The sequence below is a fragment of the Neocloeon triangulifer genome, unplaced genomic scaffold (assembly GCF_031216515.1).
Source record: "Neocloeon triangulifer isolate White Clay Creek 2 clone unplaced genomic scaffold, ASM3121651v1 ptg000002l, whole genome shotgun sequence".
Classification (NCBI taxonomy): Eukaryota; Metazoa; Arthropoda; class Insecta; order Ephemeroptera; family Baetidae; genus Neocloeon; species Neocloeon triangulifer.
The window spans coordinates 1,611,304-1,631,520 of NW_026775545.1; the positions used below are offsets into that span (position 1 = coordinate 1,611,304).

The window sequence follows — 20,217 nt, forward strand, 5'->3', positions numbered from 1 at the left end:
CTGTCTGTCTATTTTTTTAGTTTCTTTCTTACATTGGCCAAATGTGTGTGATTGACCAAAGTTCTCTTGGCGTGCCTGTGCGCAGGGGGTTGTTATGGAGGCTCAAGGCAGGCCTCAGGTGAGGGGTTCTCAAGATGACTCTTTCGTGGGATATGTTTTCCAACGAGCACAAACAGACCCCGATTTCCCTCATTACGCTGCCATCAAGCAGCCGGCACGCTGGGCACTCGGAGATGACACCTTTATCGATGTGAGCCTCTCATTTTGAACAAACAAATTTCAGTTCTCTCTCAATTGCATGCCCTTTTTATTCTTTCTGACTACTTTCCTCTTTGGTTTGGTTGTCTCTGTATCCAGTTTTTACGCTCTCAAACGTTTCTGCCCCTTTTTTATACTAATGGTGATGTTGGTTGGTTGATTCTCTGTAGAATCATCATGTAATCCATGATCGGTGGAAGGTTTCTCCTGGTAAAATGCAGCCCCAAATGATGCCTCAGATTCAACTGGCAAGTGCATATGAAATGCATCAGGCTGCAGTGCTCAAGGTATTGCAGTTTGCATGGTTTTTCTTTAATTGCCCTGACCAAAATCCGAAGTTTCGTATAACTTAATTTTTCAAAATTTCTAATACCCCTCCAAATTTTTTTACAGGTTTTAGTTAGTGATACAACAAATAATGAAATGGCAAATTTTTCATTAAAATTAACTTTTTTTAACCAGAGATAATTTATAATATTTCATTATAATTATGAATTTATTTCATAAGATTGATTACTTTATTAAGATCATAACCATAAATTAAAAATTAGTTTTTTGTTAAACTCAATTCAGTGTAAATTAAATATAAATAATTTATAAATTCATTGTGTATTGAAATGTTTTTTATTTTTAAGTTTAATTATATCTCATTGATATTTTAGGAATTTCAAACTTAAGCAACATTAAAAAAATATTAAACCTCTTAAAAAACAATAAAATTTTAGATCATACATTTAATACCTGCTCTTAAAAGAAAGCAAAAATTGTTTTTCAAATTGAAATTGATAAAGGTTAAAAAAAAAACGCTGATTGCTTTATGAATTGCTAATGTATAAAAAAAAATTTATTTTAAAATCACAATCAAGCACAATTTGATATATAAGATCAAATTTATTTCATAAAATTACATTTTAATTTTTCTGTCACACAAAATGAAACATTGTTAATGTTATAAAAAAAATCATTCAATAAATGCTTTTCTTAAAATTCTAATTGTTTTGCTTTCAAATTTCAGCACCAAGAACAAATGGTCTACATGAACACAGCAATGACGACGCCTCCGCCGCATCCCTCGTTGGTTGGACAACCACACAATAGGAACGGACAGGTCAGTCGAATTGAATTTCATTTCTCCCCTGTCATGCATTGCAAATCTCTCGCCGGCCGTTTGGCAATTCATGACCAGTAGCCAGTCAGTGGCACATTATCAAGTAAATTGGGCGAGGACAAAAGAGAGGTCGAACAGCAAGGCTGCCTGAGAAAGAAAGAAAGTTACCGTTTCGATTGGGAAATCAGCAAAACTAATTCCATACTTTCTCCGAATCCATTATAACTTTTAAATCCAAAAATAAAATTTATTTCTGTGAAAGGAAGAAAATTAATTGGAAAAAAAAATTGAAAAATTCGTTCGCGCCAGAGTTCGGAGAGCTTTGGCAAACGATCGTGAGGGGGACTGGCGGGCAAGTCGTCGGATGCACGCCAGCCACTCGACGCCAGTACAGTAGGTGCAGAGAGGCCAAGCGTATCTTGCTCGTCGTTCGCGCACAGGCGTTCAATGTGAACAACAACACCCTAGGCCGCTCTCTGTACTTTTGTAAATAGTGTACAACTTGTTTTTTCGTCGGCGAGTATATATATTTTTGTAAAAATTGGCGGCCGAACCGAGTGGTCGGCAACGCGTTGAGCAGCAGCAGCAGCGATTCTTGTGAGTCACCGAGCGCGACCCGGCCATTGTTGGTATACATACGAAAATAGTGAATTGTGCGTTCGGCAGACCAGTGCGGATAAGTAAATTCTGTGCGTTTCTCCAACTGCCCAGCCATTGTGTGGATACAGCCCTCGGCCTCCCCGTACTTGGGGCCCCAAACTATGAAAGATATCGTCGTCGGCGCGCCAACTGACATGGTAAAAAAATCATCTAGAACTTTTTTATTTCATTTGGTTTTATCACTCTTTTATACCGTTCCTAAAAAAGACGAAAAAAGCAACAAGTCATCTCGAACCAGATTTTATTTTTACCTCGCGCCCTCGTAGACAGGAAGTGGCGAGTGTTTGCTGCGCCGCCATCCATTGAGGGTTCGTTCGTACCAAAACCCCGGCCGGCGTCCTCGAGAAAAGACGCCTTCGATGCTATTTCACGTACCTGACAAAGGGAATGAACAACGCTCTGTTCAATGTCAACAACTTTGCGCAAATCACGTATCTCTCGAGAGAGTCAAAGCTCCGAGCCGGTCTCACTCAAGCGAGTCTTTTGATTTTTCAAAACGCCTTCTTCAAAGTCTCGAGTGTTCCTTAATTTCAGCCGGTGCGAGAGTCAGTCTTTGCATTCGGCAAAGTCGATTATCTAATCTCTCTGGCAAGAGGGAAAACGCGTGTGTGTCCTTGAGCGGGAATAATTAATTCACTTTTTATTTAAATTTATATAATAAGACTTTTTGCGTAACCCAAAGTTTTATCGCACATGCTCAAGCGAGGAAACGCTTATCATTCTATTCCGGTGGCGTTCCTGTTGGAGACCGGTTTTCCTTTTAATGGGGGAAAGTTTTGCTAAAAAAATTCGATCTCATTGATTTCCTTTCATAATTTGGTACAACCGTTTTCTCAAAGTTTGATCTGATCACAAAAAAAAATAATAATAATAATAAGTTCACATTCAACCCCATTCCCTTGGTAATCTATAATAATAAAATCATGAAATAATTCATTTGCTTGACATTTGTAACCCTCGTTATGGAAGCCGCAAGTTCCGGCATTGAAATAATTTTTATTATTAAAATTCAACATTCATTGTAATTCAAGTTTTAATGTATAATTATGCATTGATTCATTAAATTAAAAATTGAAGTTAAACTTGTTTCAGAAAATTTCTAAACCTCGTCAAGAGTATTTGAAAGTAACTTTATATAAATTCATATTGCGTAGTAAGTAATTTAAAAAAAATGCCCAGCTCATTACACTCGTGCGCGATTTCCTTCAGCTGCCTGATTAGCACTTTTAGGAACTGCTGTCCTTTTTTGCGCTGCGTAAAGTTTGTGCAGGTGGAAACGAGCGACTCGTGAGACGCCAAGAGAGATTGACTGACATTGAACCCACTACGCGCCGAGCGTGTTGTTGTTATGTGATTAGTCACTTCTGCTGCTTATTCATTTATATGTATTTATAATGTATCTCTTTCACTTTTCGTCGACGGGCGCGTGCATGTGTGTGTTTTTTTTTCATCTCCGTCGTCGCGGCCCACCGGAATTATTATTCAAGAAAAGAAGGTGAAAGTGAATCGTTTTATATGCGCAACTTTTTTTATTATACTCACAAGCGAGGTGACGCCACTGAAAACGTTGAACGCTCTTGACCTTGGGCTTGAAAATTTCTTTGCCAGTTGCACCTCGAGGCGGACCTTTGTTTTGCTCAAACCGCAAAAGTGCTTCACTTTTCTTCCAATATAATATGAGATTGTTTGTCGCGATTGAAAAGGCGGAAATGTCTCGGCGATATTTTCTGCATTCTCAATTCCTTTCCATTATCCGCCTGTGGCCCTTTGGTTAGTTTCAGATCACGAGATCTAGAAAGCGGTTTGCATCAAAATCATCGGACTGGAAAATCATTTCTCAGAAAAATGGCCTAGCAGAATAAATTGAGGCATTAAAACAACCAATATTTAACTCTATCATTTTTTATAGCACCAAATAAATTAAATTTTCTAAAAATGAAAACACCGGAAGCATCTTGAGTCAAAATAAATCGAATGTAATTCTTGAGAGAGAATTGAGGTCCGCCAGGGCTAATAGCTTAATTAATATTTGACTTCGCGAGAGAGGTTAACACACATCATGACGTCGCCCGCCGCCGCTCCATCTGTTATTACAATAATCTGCAGCCCGAGTTCCATTTATAAAGAGGGATGACAGACATGCGAGCGAGAGTAAATCATGCGTGATGCTCGCCGGTCTGCAAGAATGCCCGAGTCCAATTTTCAGATGGAAAACAATTGAACGAATTAACGTCTTGAAAACAAATGCGATAAATTTGCCGCCGGCAGCCGAACCGGAAAATTGCGTTCTTCTTCGCAACCGACGCCGGCGACCTCGATCATTGCAAGGTACAATAGAGGTCTGGAATTAAAAAAGAGAATGATTAAATAAAAATCAAATTTTTTTAAAATATTTCAATTAATTTTTTAAAGGAATTAAATTTCTATATAGCTAAATAAATATTTATTTCCTATTTTTTAAAATAGCTTTTGCACTTTTCAGGGAAGAGATTTTTTAAAGAAAAACGTGGATTCTAATTGAATAGAATTAGCACCGGCCCGACAAACCAAGAAATTCTGCGGAAAGAAGTAAAAGACTCGCCTATTTGGCTACCCAAAGCGCGCGTTTCAAGGTTTATTTAAGCGAAAAAACTGCTAAAAGATGTCAGTGGCTCTGGAGTTGGCTTTATGTGCTCGTGAGGAACACTGGCCGCGCCGGCCTTGAGCAGGGCCCGCGTTATTGGACTGCCAAGGTTCATGCAAGCGAGGTGGTATGGAGACTTTTTAAACCGCGAGACTGACTTGAGAGAGAAAGAGAAGGAGGAGGAATTATTATAATGTATATACAGTGCTAGTCACCATAAGTGGCGCCTGCAATTATATCAATCTCTAATGAGCTTTGAGAAATTCGTTGGGGCGACGGATTGCGGCAAAAAATAATGGTCTTGGCGTCGGAAATAGATTTACATAAATCTCGCGGACTGTCGGCTCTTTTTGCCCTGTGTGAATTTCGCACTGCTTTTTGTCTCGCAAAAGACTTGATGGGATTTTTAGATTTCGTCGGTCGTTTGATGTATTTTCACTCGCACGTGCATCGCCGCCACCGCACCGAGCGAGTTCGGCGGCCAAAGCGATTAACTGAAAATTGCGAGAGGGCTCAATTGTCGGTCTCCGCAGGGGTTCGCAGCTTCCAATCTCCTCTTGAGCAAAACTTGCTCTTAATGTCCGCAGTCGAATGAGGAATTGCTAATTCAAACTCAGAATAGTTACAAAATAATTTATAGTTTCCATATGAAACTTTTAAATTTAGCATTACTGTGAAATTTAAAATTAGCCAAAAAAAATTTGTATATTAATTTATTTTTAATGAAAGCTCATAACATTGTTTAGGCTTACTCTAAAAATTTTTTAATTGATATCCCATCCTTGTTAATGGACAAGTTAATTAAGATTCTGATGTATCAAAATTGCTCAAAATCTGCATTTGGAATTGATTTCTCATTGATCTAAATAATTTGCATTGAACTAGATAATGAAGAATTACAATAAAATAATAATTCATTGACTTCTGTTAAAATAATTAAAGTAAAGAAGCAATTTAAAAAATATATGCTTTTCTCCGATTTTCCGTTCAATAAATTTCCTCTTGTGGCAATTTAATTTCCTTTTTCAAAATTCCTCACAAATCCATGCTCATTATTGTAACTTACATGAGCCATAAATTATGAATTACAAGACGCAATGCTCATTACGATCTCTCTTTAACTGGATAATTTCTAAAACCATCCGCAAGTTGTTCCTTAATTTATTGCAAATCCGCGCATGCAATTCAAATCGGAATCCAATTAAACCGGCAAGCTGCTCCTCGCATTCTAAATCGGCTGCCCACGACAAGGATGAACGTAATTGGCGTGGCAATTAAACCCAAGGAAGCTAATTCCCCTTTTATTGGAAGTGTCCGTCACACAATTCGTCCCGCAGGTGTACTTTTTGTAGAAATGCAAACTCTGCGTTGCACAACTGTCGTGCCTCTATTATCATTATTTGTCGCGATCAGCCTTTTGTAATAATGCGCTGACCGCGCCAAAACTGTGCGTCTACGCTGAGACGGCGCAATTTATACCTTCCCGGTGTCGATAATGCCAAACAAACGACCAACAAGAAGTGACGTCATCACTTTGAGTAATTTTCCAATAGGAAGACATTCTAATTCTTATGCAAACAGAAGTAAATATTGTTTAAATTAAATTGGAAAAACATATTTGCAAAAATATTGATTGAAAAAAATAAATCCTGAAATATTTAAAAATTAATTTTTATTTTTCTTTGAATTTAATTTGCAAAAATTAATGTTATAAAATGTATTCTTCTCCTGTTAAGTTGTACACATGTTGTGTTCAATAAAATTTTCTAATCTAATAATCATTTTGGATTGTTGTTAAAATTCAATTTTTAATTCAAAATACACTTTCTGTATTGTACAATCAATTTTCCTTCTCCAGGCGAATAATCCCCTCGAAAAGCAGCCGGTTTCCGCCATCTGGGGCCTCTTTTCGGCCCCACACCCTTCCTCTTTACATTTGATTGTCATGCACTCGGTTCCACACGCTGCGCACCTCCGAACCCTGCAATTTGTCCGCGCGCGTTTATTTACTTTTTGCCGTACCTGCCCGGCGTGTCTCGCGGTGCAGTACGGTGTGTTCTCCTCCTCCCGGTGTGTTCCTCCTCGCTCCTCATCCCGGCACCACTGCACCGCCGGTCTAGATCGATGATAAGGGTTGCTGCTATCACCAGCCACCCCGCCGCCACCCACCCCCCGCCGCCCCCTGTGTATTCCATCTATCAAATTTCGCCGGCTGCGAAACGTCCGTCGGTGGGGGTAAATTTCCACATGCCGTCACGTGGCCGGGCACGGACGCGCTTTTTGCGAAATAAGTGGACGTTTCGGACGGCCTTGCGCGGATCTCGTTTTACGGCCAGCTTAAAAACACGACGACGAGTCCCCGGTGGCACAGACGTGATGTGCCTTTTCACTGTTTCACTGGTAAAGGGGATGTGCCAGATGCGAATTTCTGAGGAATCATTTTGCAGGAATAAATTTTCTCTCTGGAAAAGTTTACTTTCAATTTATTAGAAATTTGAAATTTTTTTATTGTTTTGGAACTAATTTCAACTTAATCACTAAAATTGACTCTTATAAAAATATAAAATCAATAAATAGAATTTTTGAAGGTAATTCATTCAATATTTTGATTGAAGTCACTGAAAGTTTGTAAATTTAAAAATATAATAAATTTGCAAATAACAAACAGTGCTTGAATTTTGCTTAGAGTTTTTGAAAATAAAAAATAATTTATAAATTCTGAAAAAATTTTTCATTTTCCTGCCCAGTATTATAAAAGTCAAACGCTGAAATCCATCGCCTTGAGTGCCGCGACTTTAAAATTGGCTTGAATTTAATTCTTATGTTGTGGCGGATTGGTTTATTCGTCCTTCTGCTTGGCATTTCCGATTTCGACACAAGATTGCACTCGCTATATAAATTATACACACCGTAACAAAGCTTTATGCATGCACGGTTGCATAAAAGCGATGACTAGACAAAATTGCGAGAATTCTCATGTGCATTACTATTGCGGGAATCGAATTTGGAGCAGTCGATTGCTTTGTTGGATCGGACGAGGAAAGTTGGCAAATTGGATGATCCTCTCTGGCATTATAACATTTTTAGGTCATTCCGGGTATAATCACATTAAACGCAGAATTGGTCATAAAAATGAACATTGTATAAAACGAGCTATGTGTTTCGTATGCAACAATGAATGATTTGCATTGCATATTAATTACTCAACTGATACCGTTTAATTAAGGAATTAATTAAATCAATTTTTTGGCAATAATATTAATTCAAATCAATTTTTTGTATAGAAATTAAAGAACTTTTAAACCTACTATCAGTTCCTCTGTAAAAATTAAAAGTAAAATTATAAAAAAAAAATTAAGTCTTAGTTTTTTAATTCAAGAAAAATGTAAAAATCATTAATTTTTTTGCATAACTAATAAGGTATAAGCAGCACTTCTTATAATGTGAAACTGTTCTTATATTTTTTTCCTGGCTCAAGGTTATCTCAAGGGTCAGAAGCACCCTCATTATTTGCTTCATGATAAAATCAACTACTTCTTCTTATCGATCGGACCAAGTTGTTTTGTGTTTATCCGTTTATAAGTAAGCCGGAACCTTTCCTCGCCGCGACAGTGAAAGTCTCGAGGAAGGCGTCTGTGTCGCTGATGATGATTATTGTTCGTCTGCGCCGCCGTCTGCCCCGATCGTGGTGCACATTTCGTCCCGTGCACCACATATCGGCGTCGGATTACAAGGCTTTATTGGTTTATTGAGGATGTTCCGCAGCCGTGGCCCAAAGTTCAATTTCCCTAATAGCGACGCTCGGTCGGCTCCTTTACGACAGGAAAAGTAGCATTGCGTGCGGCCGATCACTTTCCTTCGCTTTTTTATTCGACCGAAAAATACGCGTGTGTTTGTGTTTTGCCCACATAAAGGTGCAAAGTATTGCTCTATACACAAAATTTCACGGCACCAAACAATGTTCATTTCAAAATCTGCGTAAAATTTAAGGCCAATTTATTCAATGGCAACTTCCGATGCACTGATATCAAGGAAGCTTAATAATTTTCATCCGTTTTGTAAATTGATTTAAAATTCAAAGAAATTTTGGAAAATCTGTCAAATCATCTGTTTTTAATATCCTGATTAATTATGTTCCTCCATTATTATAATGGCATTATAATTATTTTCATTTTCATAGACATTTTCCATCCTTTTAGTTATTTGGAAAAAAAATTAATTTGTTTTAATATTTAATCTTTTAAATAATTAATAGGTGGCCAAAATATTAATAATTTTGATTGCAAGTAATTTCAATGTTGAAATCTTTTGATTCTTTGAATTATCAATACGCAGAGGGGCAAAAAGAATCTTGATTTACATTCATGCAGTGCAACTCTCCAAATCAGAACTGCTTTAAATGGCTCCATGTCATGTTTCCGGCATGCACCGCACGCAGTCCACCTTAAAGAATATATTCTCCCCTTGGGATTTATTGCCCGCCTTTACGACTTTTCATCTTTTCCAGTCGAAACACAGGTAAATCACGCGGCGTGGACAAAGCGAGTAATTTTATTTATGTTTTCACAACACGACACGTCGCGCAGTAATAATAATTCGTGCGTCGTGCACACAATCTATACGCCTCGCTTCGTATTCGTTGCACCGGCCGGGCAGATAAAGTAACGTCTTATGACTTCTTCTCCGTATTCGTCGGTCGGCGTTTAGTTTCGCACACCTGTAAAGTGCTGATGGAGCAGCTTGAAGGAAGTTGCGCGACTTTGTCAGGGTGGGGGACAGGCCACTGAACGCACGCCTGCCTGCCTTCCGAAGGTGCAACAACTACACTCCGAGACGGAAAACTCTTGAGCCTTGATGCTTAATTTATGGATTTAGCCAACTCTCGCGAGGATAAACAAAATATTGGGAAAAAAATCTTGACAGCTTTGAATAGCAACCGGACACGTGTGTGCCTGAGAAATAACTCTGGGCGAGTTTTTGCGCGTTTAACCTTGATTTATTCGGGTGGATGGACGTGAAATCCTGAGTCGAGATTTTATTGGTCACGAAGATAAATTCAAGTCAGAAGACTAAATTAATTTTGTTGTAAAATATCGTACATTTCATTGGAATCATTACTAAAAAAAACTTTTAAATTTGATAATATTTGATTCCTGTTAAGGTCATAGTTTCCTTTGAAATAAATTTATTAGTAAATTTTTTTTAATATGAATAGAAGAGCCTTTGCTCTTTGAATACGTTTTTATTATTAAAAGAAGCGTTTCCGTAAAGATTTTTGTTACACCAGGAAAAAAATTGCACAAAAATTAAATTTAAATTTTACATTTTAATATTCACCGATTTTTTTTCATATTTTTCTTGCTCATGCTAATATTGAGTTACACATAAGGACCAAAACTAAAGCCACTTAAAAAATTTAAATTACTCTATATCGTAAAAAATTTATGGTCGGTCCTTGGCCCTTGGCCAAGTTATTCTCCAATTTTAATGAAACTTTCGGAAACTTTTAAATTAATGTTCAATTTAAAATTTAAATCATTTGGTTCATTGAAAAAAGCTATTTACGCAACCAAGAATGAAATATAAATTCATTAATTACAATAATAATTTATAAATTTGCATGGCAACGAACTGGACTGCTCAGGAAGAGCCTTTTTTCCCCCTGTCATGCTTTTAAGGCAAAAAAAGTATCCAACATCAGAAAATTATGCGCAACTCGATCTGCAGGGCGCGCCCGCAAAAGTGCCAAAAATCAGAAACCGATGAAGTGACCCCTTCGCATCTGGTGCCAATTATCGCTAGACCCAGACGAAACGACAGCCCGCGTAAATCAGGTAGCCCAAGAACGCGCACTTGGTCTCGAGAAACTTGAGCTCGGTTTTCATTCCCGGCCCAAGCACAACACACACATGAGATGATGGCGTCGTCGGCGTCGGTTGCCTAGCAACCGCCTCCGTCTCCTCGGCTCTACCACAACACTGGGCCACACCGCTTTATTTGTTGGCACCGGCATAAACACACACACACACGAGACGCAAACCCCTTTCTGTGTCTCTCTCGAGCCAGCCAGAAGCACCATAAACCGCGAGCATGATGCAAGCACCCTTTATTTTTTCTCGTACTCTTTTGCTCGCCGACGAAAAAAGAAGTACGTGCAGAAAAAAAAATCTGCTCTCGAAATTCATAAAATACATAGGGGTGCAAGCAAGTTGGCACGGTAGGTGCTTTGCATGAACAAGCAAAAAGTTCGGTTGAATAGGAAACAGAATCGGAAAGGGGCACAGACGACTTCAATCGCTGAGTGATGTTGAATATTTTTCTTCTGAAGCTTTTCAATTTCAGTGAATGATTGCTCGAAGTCCATAAATCAATTGTGAATTGTTATTTGAAATTTAGTTTTATTTTTTAACTAGTGCTGAAAATTAAATTCAATAATCAATAATTTAGAAATTAACCAATTCTATTTTTTTTTTCTGATTGACAAGTCTTTATAGCATGACATGTCCAAAATGAAATTAAATATATTTAAAATATATCAAAGTGAGAAATCTATTTTTTTGTTTTGTCTGGACAATTATTGAGACTGTATAGAGGAAGGCAAATAATATAATTTATTTTCTTACTGCGTCCTGTGTGCGCACAAATATATAATTACGCCGTGGCGAGACGCAATATAATGCTCAAGTGTCAACACAGTCGTTAATATAAACCGACCGAGTGTGTGGTGGATCTGCTGTCATCATTATATATTCGCATCGCCAATGTCGCACATATTATTTGCAGCAAACTTTCTGCGTGCTCGCGACTTCTGACAATCAGACTTGCAAATTGTGTTTCAAAGTAAAATGCCGAGCCAAGGCCGCCTAAATTAATTTCTCAAAGCCGAGCAGCGCGCTGATTAGTGCGAGCAAAGCCGCCGACTCGATTTTGGCTCGCGTGGCGAAACCATAAAGTTGTGCCGCGGCACACAAATGTGTGCTATTATCAATCATTAGAATTTATGTATGCTAATGCTGTTTGCCATCCTTTGTCAATGGCATTCATTAGGAATCGCAATACGCGAAATTGGATTTCACTTCAAGGATTTACTTGAAATCGTTATTTTTGGAACCTTTTTTCAATAATTTAATATTTCTTTCTCAAATTAAAACAATTTTTGTTATTAAAATAAATGCTATGTAATGTTACATTCAAATTGAAAATATTTAATTAAATGATAATTGTTTTTTATTTATAATTTTTTACTTCTATTCGTGATAGTAATTTTGTTTTTAGTAAATTTGTTCCATTCTACATTTTTTCCTTCATTAGAGAATTATCTTTTGATAAAATTAATTTAAAGTTCTGCTTTTAATCTGTTTCATCTGTTCTTTCCAAGCCTTCTCATTGTCAATGATTCGGTTAGCAATTAATTCCCACTTTTTAACTTTTTATTGTAAACTTGATGGCGAAATGCTCGCGCCAATCTCGATTCGAAGAAAAATATAGAGCCAGACAGAAACAAATTGAATAACGCCGCGATTATCCAAATTAAATTGTTGACCTTCTTCGCCTCCATTCGCAACTCGGAGTAATCAAGCGAGTGAAGTTGCGAAACCCCATTTTTGCGAATCACTTGGAAACAATCGCCTCCGGAGCTTCAGCGATTTTTTTTTACATTTCTGTCGCAATTGAGCCAAGAACTTATACTTGTTGTTGGGCAATATTGACACTTGTGCTGGTGTGAATGACGCAGACAAACCGCTAAAATAGTGTCGGCATTAAGGTCGATAGCCAGCCAGAGATGAGAACGATGCCGGCGTTGTCCTTACGCTATTAGAGAAGAGCAAACAGTCTTTCCGAGAGATTACGCGCCAGTGTGAGAAAAGATGCGGCGGCGTTTGTGGAACAAATGAGCCTCTTGTTTTGTCGCGAGTTCGCGAGTGCATGGCCTTGCGCTGATAAAGAAAATACAAAAAGAATCGGAGATTTGTTAGTTTCTTATCTCGCAACGGGGGCAAAAGAAAAGAAAGAAAGAAAGGCCTTCAATTGCCAGAGATCAATGATGTCACGTATATATTTGTTCGGCTCAAGGAATGCATGCAAATCACCGCCGTTTTTTTTTTATTTCATTTGCGCCATATTTATTTCTGCCGTCACGCGCTTTTTGGACTTGGGCAACGTGTTCTGGTGCCAAATTTTCGCAACTGTTATTTTTATTTCAAATCCATTATTAACCTGTGGATATTCTTCCATTGCCAAGTTGGAAGAAATCGTGAGAGGCAACACGTATGGCAAACGTTGTTAATTATATATAATTGGTAATTCTTTTCAAGAGCACAACTTACGTCACGGCAGGAGTAAATTATTGTAAATTATGATTAGCCGCACATTGTAAAACAAGTTCATCAATTATTCAATTTAACCAACGCCATTGAGGCTTTTGCAAGGAGATTAGGTATCTCGATTTTTTACTATTTGTTTTTAATTATTTTAAGAAATCATCAAAACACCAACATTTTAATCCATACTGATCAAATTTTTGGGAATAAATTTTTAATTGAAACATACTTCCATAATTTAATGTATTTTTTGTGTAAAATATTTCTATCTTGTTTTTCTAACTAATTTTACATTTTTATTGTCAATTTAATTCAATTTTGTTGAATCTTGAACACATTTTTTAATTTTTTTGTACCAAAAGAAGCCAGTCATTCCAAAAATGATAGCTTATCTTAACCTTTAAAGCTAAATTTATTAAACATAACTCACATAATGACTTTAATATCAAGGAATACGATTGCATTGAAATAAATTTAGGAAGTATAAAAAAATTTACCACAATGACTGTGGCCATTCCCAGCCGGTGAGCAAACCATGAAAAATTCTCAGATGAGGAGTTTCGTTGATTGCCAGGGCTAGAAATGAGATGCACCTGAGAGAGAAACCCTTGAAAGGTGGCAGGTAGAGAGGCTGCAGTGAGCGACACACACGGCCGTACCTGACCTTGGTTTGTTTTATAAGCAATAAGGAGTGAGTGAGTTTGTTGTCGAAGGAGGAACAATAGTGGTGGTTACCTTCCTTGCCGGCCTGAGAGAGCAGGCGAGCGAGCGAGTGAGACAGACCCTGAGCGCAGGTATACCCAGGCAGGTACAGCCGCCTCCACAAGTATGCCACGGTGAAAAGAGTTATTTATTAGGCCTCCCCTCCGAAATGAGAAATAAAGATCTTGATTAACTCGTATAACAAACCGATTTGTGTCCAATGACGTCTGTTAATTAACTCTTATAAATCTAATTGAAATATTTTTGCCTTGTATGGATGCAAAAAAATGTCCCTGATTTTTAGATTAATTATCAACAATTTTAGTTTAATGAACAGCGTAAATTAGTAATTTGTGTTAAAGAAATTGCCTAAATATAAAATAATTTTGTCCCTAATTTCATGGAAAAATTCAGAGCATTGAGTGAAAAACAAAAGATAAACTTTTCGTCAACAAGCAGGCCAAAAATTTATTTATTAATTTAACAGTTCATTGAAGAAAAAATTGAACTCCACCCATTTGCTACTCAATATGTTTCTCATTTATTTAAATCTTATCAATTTTACTGGTTCTTTTAATCCTGCATCAAAATATAACAGGAATGGTATTTTACAAAAATATCAAATGTTTAAATTTTTTTATTAATAATTATTATTATGCTGAAGTTTGAATCGCATTTGAGATTTTGAATATATATATCCACACTCTCTTCTACGTTATGTGATGAGTCGCAGGATTAAATTGCAAGAGAGCAAGACAATCCCCCTGGCAACACAATACGCCGGAATGCGGCTCTGCGATTTCAAGTTTGTGCCTCCGGGTCGATCGAGTTTTGTTTTTTGGTCGGCGTTCATTAATTTTCCGCCATACCGAAATTTCCCAAACTCTCTCCCACGCGCGCCGACTCAATATTTGAGCAGCTCTTTGGAAATATGGAAATAATCAGTCCCCCTGCGTGTAATTCGAGCGCCGCCGAAACCGGAGAGCGACAATTTTTTGTGTTCCTTTGTGCCGCGAACTGACCGAAATTAAATCCGCCGCTTTTTTGTTTTCGTCTGAATTAATTACTTTTTGCCGTGCCCGCCGATAATGAAGCGACGCCGACAAATCACCTTTTCCCAAATTTATATCTAATCTGTAAACAGAGCGTTGGTTTTGCCGGCACGCGAAATGAGTCATCTCGTTTTTCTCCCCAGCGCGATGCATCCCCCTTTCAATTACTCGGCGTTGATTTGTTGCCCTCTGGCAATGAAGGCCCCGCCGGCTGTTTTATTGAATAAAACAAAATTACGTGCCCAAGGTGTTGGTTTTCCCCCTTTTCGGGTTCAGACGAAAATCCTCGGAAAGGAAGTGGGAACATTTTTCTACCTGACACTTGCGCGTGGGCAGCGATCTCTAATTTTGTTCTTTGAAGGTCGTTTTTGTATTTTTCTGACGGCTCCAATTTTTTGTCTGCAGATTACTTCAGCGACAAAGAAGCTATGGGGAATGGAGGAGCATCAGAAAGACGACAAAGGTGGCGGTCCAGGTGGCAACATTTTGCAGCACCTGGGCGACCACCACCAAGTTTGGAGGGATACCACGTGGAGTAATGCAGGTGAGTTGAAAAACATTCCAAATCCCAAGAAATACTATCCCTATAAATTATACAAAAAAAATTAGAATCTGAATCAAAATTTAAAAAAAAAAAAACTTTTTTTTAAAATTAAATTTGAACCAGCCGGAATGAACTGGATTTAATTCTTTTGGCACGTTTTTATATTTACAAGGTTTTGCTATTTTTGTGTAAAATAAGGAAACAAAACTAGCATTTAAAAATAGATAAAATTTTCTTTCTCAAGGCGAATATAGGAAGCTCGTTGTGTAGCGTTGCCCGTCTGTGAGACGTTCAAAACAAAAAACATCTGATTCGTGACGACAGACGCCTCTTATTTCTAAAACGAGAGATTAAAGTGAGGAAGAGCGCGCTTAATGTTTTTGTTTTCCCAATGATAACGCTCTCTGGCCGGTCACGTGGATGATTATTTTCATTTTGTCCCCGCCTTGTTTGCTCCACAAACACACAAAACAGAGGTGGACTCTAGACTCGCTTGAGCAAATAGAAACAGCACCGCACTCAGTGTCACAAAAAGGAAGTTTCATAATAATATCCAGCAGCAGCCGGCAAATGATTTATTGATCGGCAGATATACAAATATTTTATTCATGTGCCGCTCCAGTTTCCGTGTATATTGAATTAGCACCTCTTCTTTTCCCTGCGAATGTCTGCAACCCCTTGGCTTGCGTCAGTCTCTTTCAATTTGCGGCCGAACGGATTTTCTCATTACGCCGTCCGTCTTCAAGCAGTGCATGCAATGCATTTTTCCGTCTTTCCATCCGAGCAGATCGATCGAATAACCTTGTTAATCACGTCAACGTCGCTACACACTCGCCGCCTTTTGAGTTCATTAGCCGCGTATTTATGCACATTTGCATAACTCTATTAATTATTTATTAGAGAGTTTGGATTCGACTTGGCGGTCGCCGCCGTTATTACTTGTTGGTTATTATTCCGCACTCGAGCATGCGTGTAATGATTGTTAGGGTTCAACGCGAATTGGATTTATTGGCACTTTCAAAGCCGATTTACATAATGCACTCGCAAGGTTAAAGCTCCACATTCTTGGCAAGAGCAATTTTAATATCTTTGTGGTAAAATGAAGTGTTAAATTTTTTTCTAATTCACAGAAAAAAAGTTTGCTTGTTCAATAATTGTTTAATTTAATTACCAACCTTGGGAATATTTTTTGTTGCTTTTAAATGAAACCCAGAATTTGTTTTTAGTTTTTAATATAAATTATTGAGTAATTGTTGCAATGATTATTTTTGTATGATTTTTCCCTTCATATGCTTCAATTAGTTTTCTCTAATAAATGAAATCATTTATTTTTATAAATAATTTCTTATCTGTAACCTTTTTTTAAATTAAATTTACCTGCCAATGTAGCTCAATTTGATGTTAGACCAGCCCACTTTTTGTAAAGTAATTTTTTTTTAATTAATTGTTTATAAGAAGCTTTTCAATGACGTTTAAATAATAATTCTCACATTTCTAGCTTTTGAAACACAGTTTTATCTTGCAATCCATGTTCACTTTGCTGACCATTACATCAAATCATGCATTTACCGCACAGTTTTGAGATTTCGTGTCGTAAGAAGTGCAACGATCGTGTCTGTACCAAGATAATATAGGTGCGAGTTATGCATTCCCATCAACCTCCATAAATACACACACATTCACGCCATCAAGAGCGAGTTCTCTAGCATTTAGCTCATGCATCAATACGCCTCGGTCATAATAAGTATGAAGTACTGCGTCGTGCAAGAACAATCACTCGGCGCGCGGTTCATTGACAGAGCTTGAGTGAGGACGATGAATGATGATTATTATTCCACCTATGAGCAAGGTCTTTGGCTACACACATACTTTCATTTTCAACTTTTTTCTACCTAATTATTCTCCACGTGGGGATTTTCTGAAATAATATTGGGAAAAAATATTTGAATCAAATGCGATCTCCTTGAAGATGTGCGCCGAGGTCGCTGCTCTTTGATTCCCTCTAATTATTATTTATTGAGGACAAAACCGGTCGCCGTCTGGATGCAGAATTCGCCCTTCTCGCGGTCGCACGCATCATATATAGAATGCATTTGACTTTTTTTTACTCTCTCGGCGTTATCGCCCCTCTCGAGTTAGCTCTATATGGATCCAAGCTATCTTATCGGTCGTTTATTTTATTTTATTTTTCGCTCGTGTGTCGCCTGCTTTATATATTATAGGTGTTGTTGAACAATGAGGAGCATTCTAGCGAGACTGGCGTCTTTATTGTTACTGAAGCCACTTTTATTATTCCTGATGAGAATTATTCAAATTTATGCCGCAGTAAATTCTGTGGTGCGAATTTTTTGCCTCGCGCAAGATGATGTATATCTTTGCACTCATTTCCATTTTACACAAGTCGAGCAAAACAGGGCGAAATTGTGCGAATTTGCATCTTCTTGTCTTCGCGAGTTTTAATAAATTATTTCATTTAATCCATATTTATAAGAGGCGCCTTCGAGTTGAATCGCCCAGTGCGTAGTTTTTAAAATAAACAAAATGAAATTAAATGAAACTCGAAACCGGCTCCAGCAGTTAATTGGAGGCCGTATTGCTTTAAATTTATGAGCCGGCTTGATAAAAATACGGCTGCCCCTTTAATTTTGATTGGCGACCAATTTAAAAATTTGAAATTAATAAACAGATATCAAAAATAAATTATTAAATGGTTCACAAATTTATTGGATTATTTAATAATAGAATTATTTGCTCAAATGACATTTTGATAATAAATAAAGAAAACTTTGTAAATGTATAGCTGAAGAAATAACAAAATTTACGAATTTCTCTATTTTTACCATACTTTTTGTAAATTTTATTTATTTTGAAGAATACTTAATAATTTGGCAACTTTCAAGTTATTATTTATTTTTAATGATTTGTCGGTGCCTCAAAGCTATTAGCTAATTATCCAGTTCTCTTGTGAATTAAGCACCATAAACTTTTCGCTGAGGCGCGACGATCGATGGATAGATTCTTGCTAATTACACGGCTGGTGAGCGAGGCAGCTGCTTCCGGCGCCACAAGTCGAGCTTTTCCCCGTCACGCAATTTTCTGCGGAAACACACACTTGTTGTTTTGAGCGGCAAAAGCAGCCGAATCCGATGGAAATCTTAAACTCGTCTGACTCATTCAAATGAACCGCGATCGCTTTGTGTCCCGGGCATTATTTATCGGCGCATTTTTTATTGACGGACTTCGCAGGTATAGAAAGGAGGAGGAGGAGGCTCCGTCTCAAGGTCTTTGCAGAGGTGAAGCTTGCAAAGCCGGTCTTGAAATCAGCCTCTTGTTTTTCTCGTCCGTCCGCGACGCCGCCGCCGCCGCCGGACGGTTCGTTGAGCTTTTTCAATGATGCTCCCACGCGAAACTGAACTTTGCTTATTTTTTAGTTCTTGTGCGCGCCTAGGATTGGAATTACATTTTTTGTTTACCAACGGCCGCCGCCGCACCTCGTTGAATATCAACGACTCGGTCGGGGTGATGTTGTCGGACGCCACAGGAAATCATGCGTTTGGTTTTTTAATAATTTCCACCGCCTTCTTGTTCATCACATACGCTGGGTATCGCGGAATCGCCGGCAATAAACTGCGTTGCGCGTTTTCCTCAATCGCCGCAGGTTGTGTGTTTCCCAAGGACACTCGGTCGGCGGCCGAGTCCAATAACGGCGGCTCCTCATTTCGAATTTATTATCATAGGATCGTCTGCCGATTCTCGTGAACCATTTATTTTATATTTATGTGATTCATGTGCGTCTACCGAGAGAAAGAAAGGAAGAGGCTCTCCAGTGGCGACGTCTGAGTCATAGAAATTACAATAATTGGAGGCTCCACTTGAGTTTACGAGCACATTTAATTGCGTGTTAGGCTTCCTTTGGTTTTAATTTCGTATCCTGCTTTTGACGCATCAGCGTAATTCAAATTAATAGTGGTTGGAGTTAAAACAATTGACTTGAAACTTCAAGGCAAAGAAACCTTGTGGCACTCACTTACTTACAAGCCCAATATTGCCGCAGATCCTTGAATTTGTTAAAAACGCAAGCTGAGATTTTTTGTTTCGCTCTTTTTTTCCGCAGATCTTATTTTATTAAAAATTGAGAATTCAGTCAGAGTAAAGCTCGAAGCGCTTTAAAATCTAGAAAATAAGCTTTAAAATTAAGTGAAGGAGCCGCCTCAACACTTGATTTAACGCGGCGCAAGCTTAGTTTTTTTTTTGTTTCGCTCTTTTTTCCGCAGATCCCTGATTTTATTAAAAATTGAGAATTCAGTCAATGAAAACCTCGAAGCGCTTTAAAATCTACAAATATAAGCTTTAAAATTAAGTGAAGGAGCCGCCTCAACACTTGATTTATCGCGGTGCAAGCTGAGTTTTTTTTCGCTCTTTTATTCCTTGTTTCGCACTTTTATTCCGCATATCTTTGAATTTATTAAAAATTGAGAATTCAGTCAGAGCTCAGAGCATTGCTCAAAGCGCCCTAAAATCTAGAAAATAAGCTTTAAAATTAAGTGAAGGAGACGCCCCAACAAATGATTTAACTTCGCGCAAGCTGAGTTTTTTTGTTTCGCACTTTTATTCCGCAAATCTTTGAATTTATTAAAAACTGAGAATTCAGTCAGAGCTCAGAGCATTGCTTGAAGCGCCCTAAAATCTAGAAAATAAGCTTTAAAATTAAGTGAAGGAGACGCCTCAACACATAATTTAACTTCGCGCAAGCTGAGTTTTTTTGTTTCGCACTTTTATTCCGCAGATCTTTGAATTTATTAAAAACTGTGAATTCAGTCAGAGCTCAGAGCACTGCTCGAAGCGCCCTAAAATCTAGAAAATTAGCTTTATAATTAAGTGAAGGAGACGCCTCAACGCATGATTTAACTTCGCGCAAGCCGAGTTTTTTTGTTTCGCACTTTTATTCC

At 37.9% G+C, this 20,217-nt stretch overlaps 1 protein-coding gene across 7 annotated transcripts in view; it reads left to right on the forward strand.

Annotated features, from left to right (window-relative positions):
* LOC132203799 (pumilio homolog 2) overlaps window positions 1-20,217 on the forward strand; it is a 103,260-nt gene that overhangs the window by 1,749 nt on the left and 81,294 nt on the right. For 4 of the 7 annotated variants that reach the window (XM_059631876.1, XM_059631866.1, XM_059631898.1 and 1 more), the window contains 4 exons: window positions 86-250; window positions 429-545; window positions 1,274-1,366; window positions 15,130-15,268. In XM_059631876.1, coding sequence (XP_059487859.1) covers window positions 86-250; window positions 429-545; window positions 1,274-1,366; window positions 15,130-15,268 — 514 coding nt within the window. Of the gene's footprint in view, window positions 1-85; window positions 251-428; window positions 546-1,273; window positions 1,367-1,763; window positions 2,164-15,129; window positions 15,269-20,217 lie in introns of those variants that run through there. The other 3 variants (XM_059631888.1, XM_059631908.1, XM_059631916.1) reach the window with 3 other exon arrangements.